The 17,870-nt window shown below is 38.8% G+C and overlaps 2 protein-coding genes across 5 annotated transcripts in view; one reads left to right on the top strand and one right to left on the bottom strand.

Annotated features, from left to right (window-relative positions):
• WAPL (WAPL cohesin release factor) overlaps nt 1–17,870 on the bottom strand; it is a 144,815-nt gene that overhangs the window by 113,478 nt on the left and 13,467 nt on the right. The window lies entirely within an intron of this gene.
• Nucleotides 1–17,870, top strand: part of OPN4 (opsin 4) — a 29,928-nt gene that overhangs the window by 4,032 nt on the left and 8,026 nt on the right. The window contains exons 2-9 of one of the 3 annotated variants that reach the window (XM_068140028.1): nt 3,012–3,061; nt 3,603–3,745; nt 5,601–5,734; nt 8,042–8,245; nt 10,017–10,188; nt 11,095–11,259; nt 14,571–14,678; nt 15,780–15,960. In XM_068140028.1, the coding sequence (XP_067996129.1) occupies nt 3,606–3,745; nt 5,601–5,734; nt 8,042–8,245; nt 10,017–10,188; nt 11,095–11,259; nt 14,571–14,678; nt 15,780–15,960 (1,104 nt within the window). In that variant the 5' untranslated portion in view covers nt 3,012–3,061; nt 3,603–3,605. The remainder of the gene's footprint in view (nt 1–3,011; nt 3,062–3,602; nt 3,746–5,600; nt 5,735–8,041; nt 8,246–10,016; nt 10,189–11,094; nt 11,260–14,570; nt 14,679–15,779; nt 15,961–17,870) is intronic. The other 2 variants (XM_068140027.1, XM_068140029.1) reach the window with 2 other exon arrangements.

Genomic DNA, 17,870 nt, shown 5'->3' with positions numbered 1-17,870 from the left:
CAGAAATTCTTCTACGGTTCTAGCGAAAGGCCAGTTTTCACACACACCCAAACCGTATTCTAGAACCTGCTTTTAAGGTTGACTAAAATGCTGTTCTTGGCTAGTGATATGTTATCCAACTGCCCTTCAGTATTTACTGTGGAGAAATTTTCTTCCATTACAGTTACTACCCTGATGTCCTCCACAGCTTCCATGATCGTTTTGTTTGCCTGCTTGAGAAATGTGCAATATTTATACTAACTGACTGTAGGGAAGTTGGTGCTTCACAATGAATTGTTTTCTACAAAATGAATTCCCATCTAAGTCACCCACAGCACAGTTGGTCTGTGGGCATACTGGCACCCAGTGGTCCAGAGCCTCAGGTGCAAGCATCTTTTACTTGACCACAGAAAGCTGTAGTCCATTGTCCATCCACTGAAAAATGTCCAACCTCTTAGCTTCCAAGTGGTTTTTTGTTTTTTTTTTGGGTTTATTTTCTGCATTTGGTGAAGTTTTGAACCTTGTTACATCAAATAAACTGCCTTGTTCTATCACTAGAATAATCAGGTTTGCATGTTCATTTTTCTTATTTCCATTGCAAGGTATTTATAGAAAGAAGGGTGAACAGAAAAACACATGAGACAACAATTCTGTGTATTATCAATGCAATCAAAATAGTAGTTCAGAGTATTCTCAAAGGACTATTGCCACAGTGGGGATTGCAACAATGGGATTTTTATTCTCCCCTGCCAACCAAGTACTCACACCATGGAGTGACAACAGAAGACAGAGACTAAACAAAGCTGATATGCTGGAGAAACTGAATAGAGAAAAGCTTTGGGAATTGTCTGATTACTTGATTATCTGCTGACCTAATTTCCTCAAGCACTGTCTTTTTATCCCTGTCCTTTTGATGTACAGTTCCTGTAGAAGATTTAGAGCTGAACTTGATTCTGGCACATGTTTTCTTGTTCTATTAAGGAAGCTGCATATGTGCAATTTAGTGATGAATTTGAAGTTCTTAGGTCTGATCAAATGCCTTGAGCTTTAACTCAGATTTTTATTTCCAATAAAAACAGTGACCTGACTTTTAAAAACAATGCACTTTTTTCCTCTCAGAAAACAGCCAGAATTGGACTCTATGGCAAAATTCTCAGACCTAAACGAAGTCCACACTACCATATCAACTTATTCCACTTTGCCCCAGACTTTTTTTTTGTCCATATATTGTTACTTATGTCCTATCACTGCTCCAGTATAAATACTATTCCTTTATTTTTTCTACACTTGACATTTTTATTGAGTCTGAATTTAATTCCTGAATAAGTAATTTTAAAGTCTGCTACTGTCCTCTAAATAGCCTTTTCTCTCCTGTGATTTCTCTGTGTATTTATATTTCAAATTTTTTCTTGTCCTTAGTACTCCACAGATTTAATTCAAATTAAAGCCATTTTAATCTGTTCTTTGTAGCCAAAACAAGCTCCTTTAGTTGCTTTATTTTTGTTGCCTTCATCCAGTTCTGATTAAATGGATAGCTACAGGGAAAACCATCAAAAATCTCCGTTGCATTAATAATAATCGTTAACTCTCAGTAGAACTACAGTTAAAACATATTCTAGTTACAAGGCTAAGGATTAAAAAACCCACAACCCCAAAACAAAGAATACCCAGTCTCACTTATTTAAACCAGTTCTGTCTCAGAATTTCTCTCTCCACTTGCCATTAGTATGGGAAATTTGTTCTTATTTTACTGGCAGAGTGTTAAACACAGCAATTTCTACCTGCACAAGATGCCCATTGATTATGTGACACCAATGTACACTGTGCTGTAGGAACCTGAAAAAAAAGTGTCAGGATATTGTCATTCAGTTAGTATATTAAGCTTAACATTATGCTCCAATTACAGTAGCAGTCAGAGCTACATTCTGTCTCTAAGATCAGAGAATTTGACCAGTATTTCATTGCTGCTAATGTAGAAACCCAGGGAGCACACTCTAGTTGTTGAGGATTGCTGCAGGCAGATCTTCAGCACATGAGCAAAGACAATCTCTTCCAGAATTTCAGACATTCCTGGGGTTCACCTATTGGCACCTGTTGACACACAGGTTCTAAATATACACTGTCTCTAATAGCTTCAAACCAATCTCACTCATGTATTCACAAGTAATGTCTGCCTCTATTATCTGAAAATACACATTTGCTTTGATAACTGGGGTGCCTGTTGTCAATGGTATCTCTGAACTGCACTGTAATGGTGAATGCCAGCTACTAACACAACTATAGCATAAAACAGAGAACTTGATATCTACCTCTGTGCCAGTACTTGTGGTTGGAAAGAACATATCCAGCCTCACAGCTGTATTTGGGCTTGGCATAGGCACAGACCTTGGTATAGGCAGTTCCCTTATCCTGGATCCTAGGCCACAGCCAACTTGAAAAGATTCATAGCAGGTAGGATACAGACAAGTAAAAATATTTCCTGGGCTTTTCTCAGCCCTGCTGTGATTCTTGTAACTCAGTAGCTGAGCAATGTCATGGCTGCAGCTCGGAGTCTTGAGCTATGGATGATGGTCATAGCATGCCATTCCAGAGTGAGTGCCACCCTTGATGAGAAAAGCCTGGCTATGAAGACGAGACAGGATCTGTCCATGCAGATGAATGAGACCAGGGCTTTTTGGAGCTGTTGCCAAGACACTTTTAGAACAGTGGCAGTTTCACAGAGGTGAGTGTTTAAATCTCCTTGCCTGACCTAATATCAAAAGGCAGCATAACAGTAATGGCTTAGACAGCTGTACTTCTTTTCAGTTTCTATCAGTTCATCCTGCTTTTTGGGCGCAGCCTTATTGTTTGCTTCATTACTAATCTGAGGTCACTTAGGCTAGAATGTGTTTGTGGCTCCTGATACTTACCTAAAAATGTTTGGAAATTATTATTTTAATTTATGTAGGACTCAGACTTGGCTACTGAATTTTGCTGTAAGTCATTAGTTAAGACAATCTGTTTAATCAAATACTTTATCACATACTTTACAGAGACCTAACTACAGAGCAAAACCAGAACTGGTTTGGATACCAGGCAGAAGGTATAAAGTATTTATGGTTTAGTTTTTCTGATTCTTAATTTAGTTTCCCAAAGACTTGTTAAATCCTGCCAGCCTTTTGGTGACCAAGTCTTGAGGGCAGCTCACAATTTAGGGTTATTCAATGAAAGAAATGAAATAACCATGCTACTAAAGGAATACATGCTTGCTCATCCATAGAAAATAATTTCTGTTTAGTTAGAGAAGTCTAAACAGTGATGTTTAAGTACTGCATTACTTGATATTAGGTGCAATAAAATGGGTCCTTTCTTGTCTTTTTCTCTTCTATATCCTTATCTTTTGGGAGATAGTAGATTGGTTTTCTTTACCAAAATTCTAAATCAACAGCAAACCACCCTTTAACCTTTGCACTGCTAATGGCATCTCCTGAAGATGATCAAGAAAATGTAATTTGAAAGCAATTATCTTATTCTGACTTTTTTGCTTGCTGTCTTTATGCATTCCCTTCTAGAGAAGACTATGACAGACTTATTTATTCAGAAAAGTCTGACAATATACCTATGACCTCTTGTTTACTCCACAGAAGATGACAGTGCAAGATGTTCCTGGGGCCTTTCCTACAGTGGATATCCCAGACCATGCCCATTATACAATTGGAGTAGTCATTCTCATAGTGGGGATCACAGGAGCTCTGGGTAATTTCCTGATCATCTATGCTTTCTGCAGGTATTTTTGTTTTATGTGTTTCTTTAAATACTCAATTGTATGAACATTAACAGTACTTTGTGCTCTGCAAATGCAGTGTAGGCCTGCTATCAGACTATTATGCAGACATAATAAAATGCATCAAAAGACATCTCCGTAGGAAAAGCAGTGTCAACCTGCTGTTTCCCTTTGACTTTCTACCATTAACCATAGCAAAACTGTGAGCAAATTTGCAGAGAATTACCCAAATAAACCAAGTAATAGACAAGTAGCCAAAGCACAAATCTTCCTTTCTCTACTGGCTGAACTGTCTGCACTGGACTGATGGGATGTTTTGCACCTGTGTTTTCCACACATCTTCTCTGTTTTAGAGGTTTCCTTCCTCCTGCTGCTTGCTACTCAGTTTCTTCCCCACCCCCCTCCACCAGTTCCTTACTGGCCATGTCTCTTGTTTTCACATTTTCTAATGCATGGCTTACTTCCTCTTAACTAATGCCACATTCCAATTTTCTGCAGGAAATTGGATCTCTGACAACAATGTGGTATTTTCACCATGCTGTTTCTCTTTTGTCACACCAGGGCAGAGCACTGGTGTGATGCCCAGCCAAGTGAGTTTCCACTTCAGGAGGGGTCTGTAGGCACTAATGTAATGAACCAAAACAATAACAATTATATGATAATTTGGCTGTGTTAACTTAAAACGTTACAGTGTAGGCACACACAGTCTGGGTCTCAAGTCTGCATTTAAGTGGTGCATTAAATGGTAGGTTTCAGTATGTGCATTCAGAGTACATGCCAACAAGGAAGGGTAAATCACACGGCCTTAAGAACTGAAAAGGTGTTGGCATGCAGACCAGATAAGAACTAGCTTAGTTCTTTGGCTGGTCCCATACAGCAAATTGAGTCATGACAGTTGTAGTTCTACTGGAGGACACAGCTTCTCTTCATTTGAAGATGTTATGAAGACAGAAAGGGATACTTACAGCAAAGTAACAAGTATCAGAAGTTCAGAAAACATACCAGATGCCCACAAAGCAGTCTCAAGTAATGGCAAACTGTAAGAAAGCCACTTGCCTGACACAGAAACATGTTCTGTAAGTTTGCAGACTACTGAACAAATGCAAGCATCACAGAAGCATCTGCTAATATCTCCTTGCTCCTAAACTGACAGAGAGGGGACAGTACAGTGATTGATTCTGGACCACTGCAAAGAACCCATCTTTTATTCTGGTATTCTTCAATTGTGTCTAAGAGTGAAAATTTGAGAAAGGAGCTAAAAAGTTACACTAAACCCCAAACTGAGAAGCTCCCAACTGAGCTTTTATGTGTGCCCTTTAAAGGATGGCACTGTAATACTATGAGAAACATAAACAAGCATGATACACTGAAGATTGGCTATAGCTTTCTGTAAAGTCAGTGTCTGGGCCAGTGTAATATCTTGGAGAAGAAATTAATGTCAAGCAAAATGCTTCATCTGGTATACAGTGAGTTTGCTTAATCCCTGTATTTGGAAGTGACTGTTGACCTTATAATCAGTGGAAATGTGATCCCCTCCCCTGCTTAACACAACCCAGATCCAGAAATCCATGGAATGCATCAACTTTAATTTCCTGTTAATTATGGACACGCATTGCACTACATCAGCATATTTAAAGAGCAGTATGATTTATCCCCAACAAAACAATCCCTTAAAGTGCACAGGTGTATAAGGGTGTAATACTTGCTTATGTTCTCATGAGGGAAATGAGAAGCACTCCGCTCTAGCTTGCTGTGTAGTGTGCCTGGGTATTTGTGAAGCTGCCAAGGCTCACAGGAAAGAGTAACATGTAAATAACAGTACAACAGTGTTTAGCAACATTCCTTCTGATCTCTGTAGGAGTAGGAGCCTTCAGACTCCAGCCAACATATTCATCATCAATCTAGCTATCAGTGACTTCCTGATGTCCATTACGCAGTCTCCAGTTTTTTTCACCAACAGCCTCCACAAACGCTGGATTTTTGGTGAGAAAGGTTTGTATCTATTTTTCTAAGATATCATAGAATCATAGAATTGTTAGGGTTGGAAGGGATCTCAAGGATCATCTAGTTCCAACCCCCCTGCCATGGGCAGGGACACCTTACACTAGGATCAGGTTGCTCAGAGCCACATCCAGCCTGGCCTTAAAAACCTCCAGGGATGGGGCTTCTACCACCTCCCTGGGCAACCTGTCCCAGTGTCTCACCACCCTCATGGTGAAAAACTTCTAACACCCAATCTGAATCTACCCATTTCTATTTTTGTTCTATTCCCCCTAGTCCTATCATTACCTGACACCCCAAAAAGTATGCTCTTACCATAGTGCAGCTAATCTACTATTTCCTTATCCTCAGGTACACTTGAGGTTGAGAACATTTCTCAATATTGACACAATGTTGACACAGACATCTCTGTGCAATAAATACATTCCCATCACAGAGAGGAAAATTGCATACATGGCTTGACTGAGCACATGCTCTGCTGGATAAAACTGGCTTGATGGCCAGACCCAAAGATGACACCAAGTTAGGTAGGAGTGTTGATCTGCTTGAGGATAGGGAGGCTCTACAAAGAGACTTGGACAGATTGGATCAAAGGGCCAAGGTCAATGGGATGTGCTTCAATAAGATCAAGTGCTGGGTCCTGCACTTGAGCCAAAACATCCCTGCACAGCACTACAGGCTTAGGGAAGTGTGGGTGGAAAGTTGTGCAGCAGAAAGGGACCTGGGGTTCTAACTGACAAGCAGCTGAATATGAGTAGCAGTGTGTCCAGGTGGCAAAGAAAGCAAATGGTATCCTGGCCTATATCCGCAACAGTGTGACCAGCAGGAGTAGGGAAGTGATTGTCCCCCTGTACTTGGCACTAGTGAGGCCATACCTCAAGTACTGCGTTCAATTTTGGGCACCTCAGTACAAGAAAGACATTGAAGGCCTGGAGTGGGTGCAAAAAAGAGCAACTAAGGTAGCAAAGGTCCTAGAGAACGAGTCTGATGAAGAGTGGCTGGAATGAATTTGGACTTAGTTTGAGGAAGAGGAGGATGAGGGGAGACCTTATTGTCCTCTATAACTACCTGAAAAGACAACATAGAGAGGCAGAGATCTCTTCTCATAGGTAATTAGTGATAGAACAAGAGGGAATGGCCTCAAGCTGCACCACGGTAGGTTTATGTTAGACATTAGGAAAAATGTTTTCACTGAGTGGTCAAGCACTGCAACAAGCTGCCCAGGGAAATCACCAACCCTGGGTGTGTTTAAACGTTGTTTAAATGTGGTGCTTAGTGATACGGTTTAGTGGTGAACTTGGTAGAGTAGGGTTAATGGTTGGACCTGATGATCTCAAAGATCTTTTCCAATCTTAATGATTCTATGAAAAGCATAAGGCACAGGACTAGTCTTCTTGCTAGCATCTTTCCCCAGTCATCTCATAACTTGGTTACTGTTAGAGTCCTATGACAATGAAGTACCACTCTTCAACACACCAGGTTAGAAACTCTTCTCAAAAACTTTCTCTTGGACTTGGACCTGGCAAAGTGAGACACCAAAGCCTGAAAAAAGTGAGTTTTCACAACAGAAAAATTTGCTGAACATTTCCTGTGCAGTAAGAAGATGGGGAATAAAGGTGCTTTCATTCTTCCTATACAGCTATAAGAGTAAGAAGACTAGTCTTGGCCTCTTGAGCAAGTATTGACAGGTCAGAGAACTAATGTTGCTTTTTTAATCTCTGAAGCCCAAAAGCACCTTTTTTTTTTTTTTTTCTTTCAGTTCTATAAAGAGGTCAGTAGCATACATATTAAAATAAAAATATAACCTTTTAATCACTAGATTGTTTGAGTAATTAAAATCACTCATTAATATAGCCTGTGTATTTACTTCAGTTATGCTGACCTTGAGATATAAATGGTTCCGTATCAAAGTAGCTATAACCCACTGTTAAGCAAAACAGCTGTTTCTACAGGAGCTGCACTAAAACTGCAGCTGGAGTTTAACTGGAGTTAAAAGAGGTCTTAATGGACTGCTGAAATGATCCCACTAGACACATCAGAAATCAGTGAGTGCAAATGTGTTAATATCACTGTTTTAGCTATTGAAGCAAATGAAATCTTTGAAGTTTATCTCCATGGATAATGTAATTAGCAAGACAGCAGCTGTGAAATGGCACTACAGCTGCAGAATTGGACTTCCATTGCTTTACAAATTCCAGAAGATACTAGTTCATAAGAAGCACAGACTTGAACTCTCCCAGAAATTAATTAGCATGGGTAGATTAATTTCACTGCTACTTCTGTCATCTTCATTGAAAGGCTGTGAGCTGTATGCCTTCTGCGGAGCTCTTTTTGGCATTACATCTATGATCACTTTGATGGTGATTGCCTTGGACAGATATTTTGTCATCACAAAACCTCTGCCTTCTGTTGGAGTGACTTCTAAGAAGAAGGCCCTAATAATCCTGGTAGGAGTCTGGCTGTACTCTTTGGCTTGGAGCCTCCCGCCCTTCTTTGGATGGAGTAAGTGAAAAGGAATGAAAGGGGGTTTTCCTCATAGCATTGGATTAAAGACTGGTTGCAGGTACAGAAGAGGATTGAATAATGGCTTGTATATTAGGCTTGAATAAATAAATATGAAGAAAATTTATAATATATATATTGAAACTGAAGATCTCTAATCAAAAGAAAATAAATCCAGTGTGTTTTACAGTCTATTATATGATGAAGTCACTTTTTTCTTTTGGTCATTATGTACTGAATAAGAAGAGTGGATTAAAATCAAGGACAAAATGTATAAAGGATGCTCCTGCCTATTACCCCTTACCTAGTTCCATTGACCCTAATTCAACAATCTTAAAGTTAAATGAATGTATTTGTAGTGTTTCTTATGATTTTCTTTGCCACCAAAGGTGTTGTGTCAGACAACAGTGTCAATCTAAATTTCATTATGCACATAAAATAGTCTGAGTATTTTGTGCAAGTACCTCCTCAGTAAGTCTTGGCTGTGTTGTAGATGGGAAAATCGTACTACATATTGATCAAAATTCAGTCACTGGTATCTTCACTAAGGCTTCTGATGAGGCTGGCATGTAGTAATAACTAACTAACTAATTTACTCTTGTTACCGTGAGTTTTACACCTGCAAATTGGAACACACATAAAGTATCTCGATCCTTGTGACTTGTAACAAAAAAAAAAGTGTTTCTGTTATTCTTCCTGATTTGAGGACTTTGTTTCCTATGAGTCACCAGTTTCAGTCAGTAAATTAGAATGAACTCATCGTTCAAAACCCCAGCCCATTATTGTTCTCCCTAATTCCAGAAGAAAATGTGTCAGCTCAGCTGAGCTGAGAATATAACAGTGTTTCATTTTCCCAATCACCACTGCAACCTACTCTGTTACTGAGTAGAATTTCAACAGATTTTTGTTATTGTTTTGTTATTGTGGTTCCCATCCCCCATAAACATGAAGCATGTTTAAGCAGGCAAACTGTAATACTGGGAGAAACAGCCTTTAGTTGAATAAGGAGCTGTTAGAACAACAAAATGATAACATAGTCTTAGATTCTTAATTGGAGAACTTGAAATAATTGTTTTGAAGGGTGCTGTTATCTTGTAATTAGATTCTCATAGCACCACAGTATTAATTCTCCTATGGTAATTAGATGCATCCGAGCACTTGTAGTGCAGTATTTTGCTGGGTTCAACAGAAAATACCACTGTAGACAGTGAAAATTAAAATGCAAAGCTAAAAAGGCATTGCTGTTGACAATTGCTTAAGTTTGACACAGTTCCTTTAAGGAGATTATATTATGTATCTATGTACTCAACTTTGCATCATGACAAAATTTATTTGGTCTCCTTTGCACAGCAAATTTCTCTTATCTGCATAAGCTTAAAAAAGTGGTATCTATAGAAATCAGTTTCATTTCACTCCTTGGGAATACAGAAATTTGACAGGAAATGGAGATATTTAAAAACAATAGGAGTCTGATAGAGTATTTGAAGAATTGCTCTTTGCCTATGTTGAGCTTCAAACAATAATTAAAAACCGAGACAAATTATTCAGTGTTCTAATCTGAAATCTTGGACTTCTAAACATCAATAAAATATGGCAACAGATTAAAAGACAATGAAAAGAGAAACACAAAGAATCAGGTACCATTTAAACTCTTTTCCCCCTTAAAAGGATACAACTAAATCCCCTGCTATTCTGAGTAACTTTTTCTAACTTCTGCACTCAGAATACAAATCACTTCATGACTTAAGCCTTCTCCTGTCTATCTTTTCAGGTGCATATGTTCCAGAGGGTCTCCTGACTTCCTGTTCCTGGGACTACATGACTTTCACACCATCATTCCGTGCCTACACAATGCTGCTTTTCTGCTTTGTGTTTTTCATTCCTTTGATTGCTATCATATACAGCTACGTCTTTATATTTGAAGCTATCAAGAAGGCCAACAGGTAAGGAGCCAACAGTCTCAAGTTTTTATCTAAGTGACAGCTTGTTTTCTTAGAACAAAGATTAACGGAAGCAAATTGGTAAGTTTTTCACTTTTAATTTTATATGCACAGCTAAGACAGGAAAGCAAACAAGAATTTTGTCAATAGTCAACATGGCAAGAAGCATGATCTTCAGAAGGACCATTCCTGAATTTAAACCAGAGGTGTTCAGAATATTGTCTAATGATGTGGAAAAGGGTATTGTGACCGTTTAGGCTGTGCATTTAAGCTGCAAAGTTGTTGATGTTGGTGGGTTAAACCATCACACTACAACAGGTATGAAAAGCAGCAATAGAAATTTGAAGGATGAGAAAGGACTGCAGAAATTAGCCAACCAAAAGGGACATCAGAAACCACTAACAACAGCTATTCAACAGAAAAATAGATGGACTTGAACTACAAATTCCATCTTTGACAAATGGTGAAAAAGAGGTAAAACGTTTAATCACAGGTCACTGAAACAAAAACTCTTGTAAAAATAAAGGCAAATGTGCACCATTACATTTGTAATCTGTAGATATCTGTCCTGTAGATATAGGCATATCTAGTCACGTAACTCAGAAGCACAGAGTAAAGTAGCAAAGACTTCTATAATTATATTTAATATAGCATCGATCAGCTGGATTAAATACCTGATTTATGCAGAAATTCTTCTGGAACAGGACATGAAATGCAAGTGAATTTTGCCATACTACAGTAAAAGGGCAATGAGCAGTGAAGGACTGGCCACATATGTACATTAACACATATTAGAAGTGTGTGACTTTTAGCATAAACTACCATAAGAGTAATTGTTGATCCATTTTATGAAGCTATTTGTTCAATTCCCAACCTCCTTTTTTGCTGTTGTATGTTTATTTCCCCTAGGTCTATTCAGACATTTGGATGTAAACATGGAAATAAAGAGTCACAGAAACAGTACCAGAGGATGAAAAATGAGTGGAAGATGGCCAAAATTGCACTGATTGTCATCTTGCTTTATGTCATTTCATGGTCACCATACTCTGTTGTTGCTCTGGTAGCTTTTGCTGGGTAATTATGAATGTATCGACAAAGGAAATATTCAGTGAAAACAAAAGGTGTGAAATTGTAAAAGGAAGATGAAAGTCAAAGCTACTTGTCAAGTTTAATGCCTGAAGTGCATCCAAAACTTCTACATATTTAGGGGTGATATTTAACAAATGAGGCACATGCTGACTGAATTTTTCTTAGTTTGACTTAAAAAAATAATTAAAAGTGTAAAGAAAAAAAGAAAACCAGGAAGGATGTTATTGGCAACATAACATTACTGTGCTGATGATTTCCAATTGCAGATTCTCTGTGCTAGGGCATTTGAACTATATGAAATTTATTCAGCACCAAAATGCTAAATAGGAAGCCCAAAGAGATGCATCCACGGGTTGATTCATTTGTAGTTTTCTTTCTTTAGTTCTTTTACTTAAAAAAATGATTCAGTTCTTTGTGTTCCATCAAACTGCTGAAATTCCTTAAATGTATAAGCAAGTTCAGATTTAGTACATACTTGCATTGGGTAGATTTCTGATGCTGGATAACAAAGTCATAAACATGAATCATCTAAGTATGTTCTTAATCTGTTTAATTCTCAGCATTTTGCACAGTAATTTCAACAAAAGCATGGTATTACTAGTGTGGTATCTATTATGGTAGCTTGACACTAGACTGCAGTTGATACAATCCCAGTACAACTAACAGGTCATGAATCTAGATGCCTTGGCTCTCTGTGGATATTTCTCTCATGTTAACATGCAAATTTCCCCATGCTTCAGTTTAGCCTTTATAAAATGAGTGTGACTACCTGCTTTAGAAAGTCTTGCCAACTGCAATTCCTGAAGTAGAAGACTCCTAAGGTGGTACAAAACACTTCTGTTTGTATTTTCCCAGTCAGAAACAAATTTTTCCTAATTCTGACATACAGGATAAATTCACTTATGATGCAGCCTTTTGGGAGGCAGGGGTGATTTTTGTTACACACCTAAGTAAGAAGCCACAGTGTAGGAAGGCAGCTTTCTAAACACCCAATTCAACCCACCACAAAATCTTACACTGAAGAATTAAAAAATGCTAAGTGGAGAGGATTCTCTCCCTTTTATCCAGAGGAGAAATTCCAAGCAGCAGCAAACATTTTCTCCATAAAGGAAAATGTGTTCCTCATTCTGAAACACAAATTCTTAGCATGTGTTCTATTTCCTGTCACCAAGGGACTTAGGCACCCACTACAGGTGATATGTGATCAGTTAGAGACAAAGAAAGAGCAAGAAAAAGAAATACAGCATGGCTACCTTGCAGCACTGTTTGCTCTAAGATAGCTCAGAAAAAGGAGATGCTTTAAGCTTAATAAGCTATCTAGAACTGTCAGGCTGTCCCATACAACGGCATCCACCTTAAGATGATCAAAGATGAACAGGTGGCTCAGTTGGTAGTGCATCAGACCCCTACTGGGAAGGTTGTGAGTTCAAGCCTGCAGTGGGCAGTAGTGTCCTCCCTACTCTAGTCATGAGGTCTGTGGTGACAGGTTGGACTTGATGATCTTTGAGGTCCCTTCCAACCTTAGGAATACTGAATGATCAAGTGACTGCTGAACTTGACTTGTCTTACACTAACAAGTTATGCTAATGAAGACACCTGGTGAGCAACACAGCTTCATTCAGCTTTTTTTTCCATTTCTGAACTATATCTTCTAAGCAATCCTTCTGAGATTTTGTGTCGATTAATAGACCAAGCCTAGAGGCCTTCTGTGGACTTAGATAAAATCACTGCATGACACATATGGCGGGCACGCTATGCTATAGTCTTAGATTGAAAACAATTCATCTAACAGAGCAATGACCTACAGAAAAAGAAGGAAGAACCTTAAATCCTTTAGAAAATATTTTGGATGGGAAGTTCTGAGCTAGCACAGTCATGCTCACTAATAATGTTGTTCTACAGCTTAAACTTTTTAGGAATGGTTAGCTTAAACAAAAGCCTTTGTCATTGTTTGTTTCTGTTAGCTCAACTCTACACCAGTCCTATCAAAGGGCTATTTTCCTCTCATCTCAGGGTCAAAAACTCTATTCCTCCAAAGTTATATTGTTGTGTGCTCTCCAGAATCTGTGAAGAATTACACCTAAAAGCAATGCTTTAAAAAGTACAATTAGGAGAAAACTTGTTAAAAATTGTGTATGTAGAACATACTTATCAGAGAAAAGCCTCAAATTAGAGATGAAAAGGCATCTCAACATTCAAACAGCTGGCAGAATGACTCCTGTGTTACCACCGGCAAGCCACTTTGTCATCACAGAACATAAATACTCCTGTAGTGTGATGAAAAATTTCATCACTGTGAAGATGAGCTTCACCTACTTATACAATCCTCTCCTCAGAAAAAAACCTGGCTAGTGCATTAGAACAGCCATTGCAACATATGTTCCTTGCTTTGGATATCTGCTGCAAGTTTCTCCTAAAGACTCAGTCTTTCAGCAGTTATGCCTCCTCCAGTTTTCATATGAGAGACCTTCTGTTTTTTCCCATATCATGACAGGACTACAAGGTTCATTGAAATACGGGGCTTATTAGGCTGTCTTATCAGGAAAAGGATCAGTTATAAAGAAAGGATGTTATCCTTGAAAAAAGACTTACTTGCTGGGCCATTTCACATAGAACTACAACAAGAGGTCTTCATAGCCACTTTGCAGGTCTATGGATAATTTACCTAGTAGGAACTGCCTATGAAATGTTCTTTTGGTCTGAGCTGTTCCATTGACTTTCTTCTGATCAAGACCTTATGGGTTCAAGCTATCTTCAAAAATTAACTGGCTGACAGTAGCATGGCAGACATAATCATAATTCTTTTATCCTTTAGAGTGACATCATCTGTATATATGTATGGTCACAGTAACATAGGACATTTAAAACACATTCCCTTCACTGTTTAGTTCAGAAAGTTATATTTCCTTATAATGTCTCATTCGTCATACCTGTTTACTGACATGTTACTCTGCAAGTACACCTGCTGACGTTGGAACAGATAGATACTCTGATGAAAGCATGTGCACTCATTGAAGGCTGACTGGAATTTTCCCTAGGGTAAACATAGGAAATGCCACCTTCCTGAGTCATAGTAGTGAAGTGCTGAAAGAGAAGCCCCAGGAAAATCATGTTTCTCAGAAATGCAATTAGGCTGGTGTTGATCTTTATAGAAAAAGGACGTAAATATTTTTCCTCTCTCTTTAGGTACAGAACTCTCTCTGGAGCATTGTATAAAGCATAGTATTGTCAGGGTATAGCTGCACAGACTACACAGAGCTCTATACTAAATATACAATGCATTTGCATTACTCTAGGTATTCCCACATCCTAACACCCTTTGTGAATTCCATACCAGCTGTGATTGCCAAAGCTTCTGTCATCCATAACCCCATCATTTATGCCATTATTCACCCCAAATACAGGTAAGTTTGCTCTTATAATCTATGTTTAATATAGTAAAGAAAATCAGACAGTAACTTTGTCACTTTCAGGACTACTATCTGAACCTATATGTCTTACCATTGTAAGAAAGCCTTGCCCTCCCAAAGACAACATCTCAATACCATATAAATGTCAGTGGAATTTGTACTTGGAACACATTACTATGCAAACAGGAGTTAAGAGATGTTTATGGATACTGATCTGTACTTCCAGATTACATGATAAAAGGTAAAAAGACCTTCCCACCTCAGAGGAATGCACCATAAAATTTTTAACTATCTTCATGATAGTATGAAGCAGTTTGTTTAATTAACCAGGCATGTTATTCAGTAAGTCAGTCTACCTCTTCTCTATTTTGTGTGTCCACCCCTCCTTCAAGCTTTCACATTTCAGATAGTATTTCTTCTGAGTTACAACATTTAGGGTCATTACCATGCCAAGTTCAGATGCAGGCTGTGAGATCTGATGGATGGCAGCAAAGCCATATGCTGTGGTTGCACCCTTTACAAAGATCTAATAGGGAGCTGGACAGAGAAAAGGTGGGAATGAACATCTTAGTGGGGAGGTCTGAGAGGAAAACTAGGGAAAACAGTTTCCTTATGGTACATATAAGGAGAGAAATACTGTAATATATAAATGCACATTTTGTACAACTCTACAGACAGCCAGCAAACAGATGTGTAAGTGGAAGCTAGAAGAGCTGCTTAGGGGAAGATTAAAACAATTCATTATGTGGTACTTCTGTGAGGTTCAGTTTAAAGGGACAGAATTTTGGTTTTGCCTTGATTAAGCTGAAAGCAGATAAAGCATCATTTTAATAGCTCCCTTCAGTTTGAAGAGCTACAGTTTAATGCCCTTATCCCTGCCAGGCAATAAATTTCAGTTCTGCAGTACCCTGTGAATAAGTGATCTTGCAGGGTGATTGTATGTGAGACATTGGATATCTGGAAAACTATTTGTACCCAGCAACCTTCCAGTCTATGCAGCATTAATTCATATCTCTGAATAAATGCATTGTTTATGATGACTGAATCTTTGTGCTAATAGAAAAAATCTGACTGGTTTTACCTCTCATCCATTAGAACAGCCATTGCAACATATGTTCCTTGGCTCAGACCCCTGCTGCGAGTTTCTCCTAAAGACTCACAGACTTTCAGCAGTTATCCCTCCTCCAGACGAGCAACGGTAACCAGCCAGTCTTCTGAGACAAGCGGGCTGCAGAAAGGAAAAAGGCGACTCTCTTCTCTCTCTGACACTGAATCAGTAAGGGAGACACTTCCTGTATACCCATTTTTAATTGCAAAGTAATTAATTGTCATACAAAGTCCTTCAAAGTAATAGATTCTTTAGATTAAATGCATTATGGCGCTCCTTACAAGAGCTCCTGAGAAAGTAGAGGGACAAAGTGAAATAGAAGACAAAAGGCTGAATCATAGAATAGAGTCACAGAATCATTAAAATTGGAAATGACCACATCTATGTGCTTCTTGAACATGTCCAGAGATGGTTGACTCCACCCCCAACTTGGGCAGCCTGCTCCAACACTCCACCAATCTCTCAGTAAAGAAGTTTTTCCTAATGTCCAATCTAAATCTAAAGTGTAAAAGCAGAATGCAGATCTTTGTATTCTAGATGGCTGGTGACACTGAAAGAGCAGAAAGACGGAACATCAGAAAGTTTAGAAAGTAACGAAGCTTAGAGTTTGAGCACCTCTGAAAGTTGGATCGTACTTCTAGGATGTACTTGTCTGACCATAGATTTGAATTTTGAACAAACACACAAAACCAAAACTATTGATCACTAAATAGTTCTGCAGTGAAAGCAAGGTTATAATGAAACAGGTAATGCTTTCTGTAAGTCAAGTGAGATGTCTTTGGAAGCATATTAATCACCAAATTTAGCCAAATCACTAAATTCATCACGTAATCATTCTCACCGAAGACCTCAACAACTTGCTGCTGCCAGTCTAAGTGAAATTGAATATTTTGCACAGCAGCTGACGACAGGGTAAATATTTGGCATCCTAAGCTGTCTCTTGCAACTCAAAGTTACATTACTAAGTAACCAAGCACTTTAGGTCATTGCAAATGTTTTAAATGAAATTTCCAAATATGTGGAAAGCCTGGATATTCCTGGCGATTCTTTTTCATAGTCAAAGAAACAATTGTATCTAACCCAGCCAAGAAGTAAATTCTAACAGTTGGTTTTAACTGTAACGTTTCCATTTCTTTGCGCTCAATATTCTTTTGACTTCATGGTCCCATCAAAATGGAAACCTTCTGGCTAGTAGGCACCATTTAGGTGGAAGGGTTTAAAACTGGCTAATAAAAAAAGGAACATTTTTATGTTGCAGCTCTTTGACTGTAAATCCTGATTCTTAAAAGAACCCAAACAAACAACAAAAAACCCCAACGCACCCCAGACTACTTGTACTACTATCAGGGCTGGGGAAGGGGAACCATGCAAACATGACTTGCTGGAACGAGTCCAGAGAAGGGCAACGAAGTTAGTGAGGGGCTTGGAACACATGCCCTATGAGGAGAGGCTGAGGGAGCTGGGGCTGCTTAGCCTGGAGAGGAGGAGACTCAGGGGTGACCTTATTGCTCTCTACAACTACCTCAAGGGGGGTTGTAAACAGGCAGAGGTTGGTCTCTTCTCCCAGGCAGCCAGCACCAGAACAAGAGGACACAGTCTCAGGCTGCGCCAGGGGAAGTTCAGGCTGGAGGTTAGGAGGAGGTTTTACACAGAGAGAGTGATTGCCCATTAGAATGGACTGCCCAGGGAGGTGGTGGAGTCGCCGTCACTGGAGGTGTTCAGGAGGAGACTTGACAGGATGCTTGGTTACATGGGTTAGTTGATTGGGTGGTGTTGGGTGATAGGTTGGACGCGATGATCTTGAAGGTCTCTTCCAACCTGGTTTATTCTATTCTATTCTATTCTATTCTAATTCAACAGTTCTTTCTGTTAGGAAAGTAACTCTCAATACTTGAGGTAAACCAGTGGAATGGAAAACAAAAATCACCCAAAATAAAAAAATAAAATAATTTTTAAAAAACCAACCCATAAAAACGAGCAACTGAGATGTTTCAGTCTGGAATTTTCTATAAGGCTTTAGTAAGTCTGGATCTTGTACATAGAATCATAGTATGGTTTGGGTTGAAAATGACCTCCAA

Source organism: Melanerpes formicivorus, unplaced genomic scaffold (genome assembly GCF_026170545.1).
Source record: "Melanerpes formicivorus ecotype bairdi unplaced genomic scaffold, bMelFor1.0.p_v2 SCAF_6, whole genome shotgun sequence".
NCBI lineage: Eukaryota > Metazoa > Chordata > Aves > Piciformes > Picidae > Melanerpes > Melanerpes formicivorus.
This window is presented reverse-complemented; position numbering and strand designations above follow the sequence as displayed.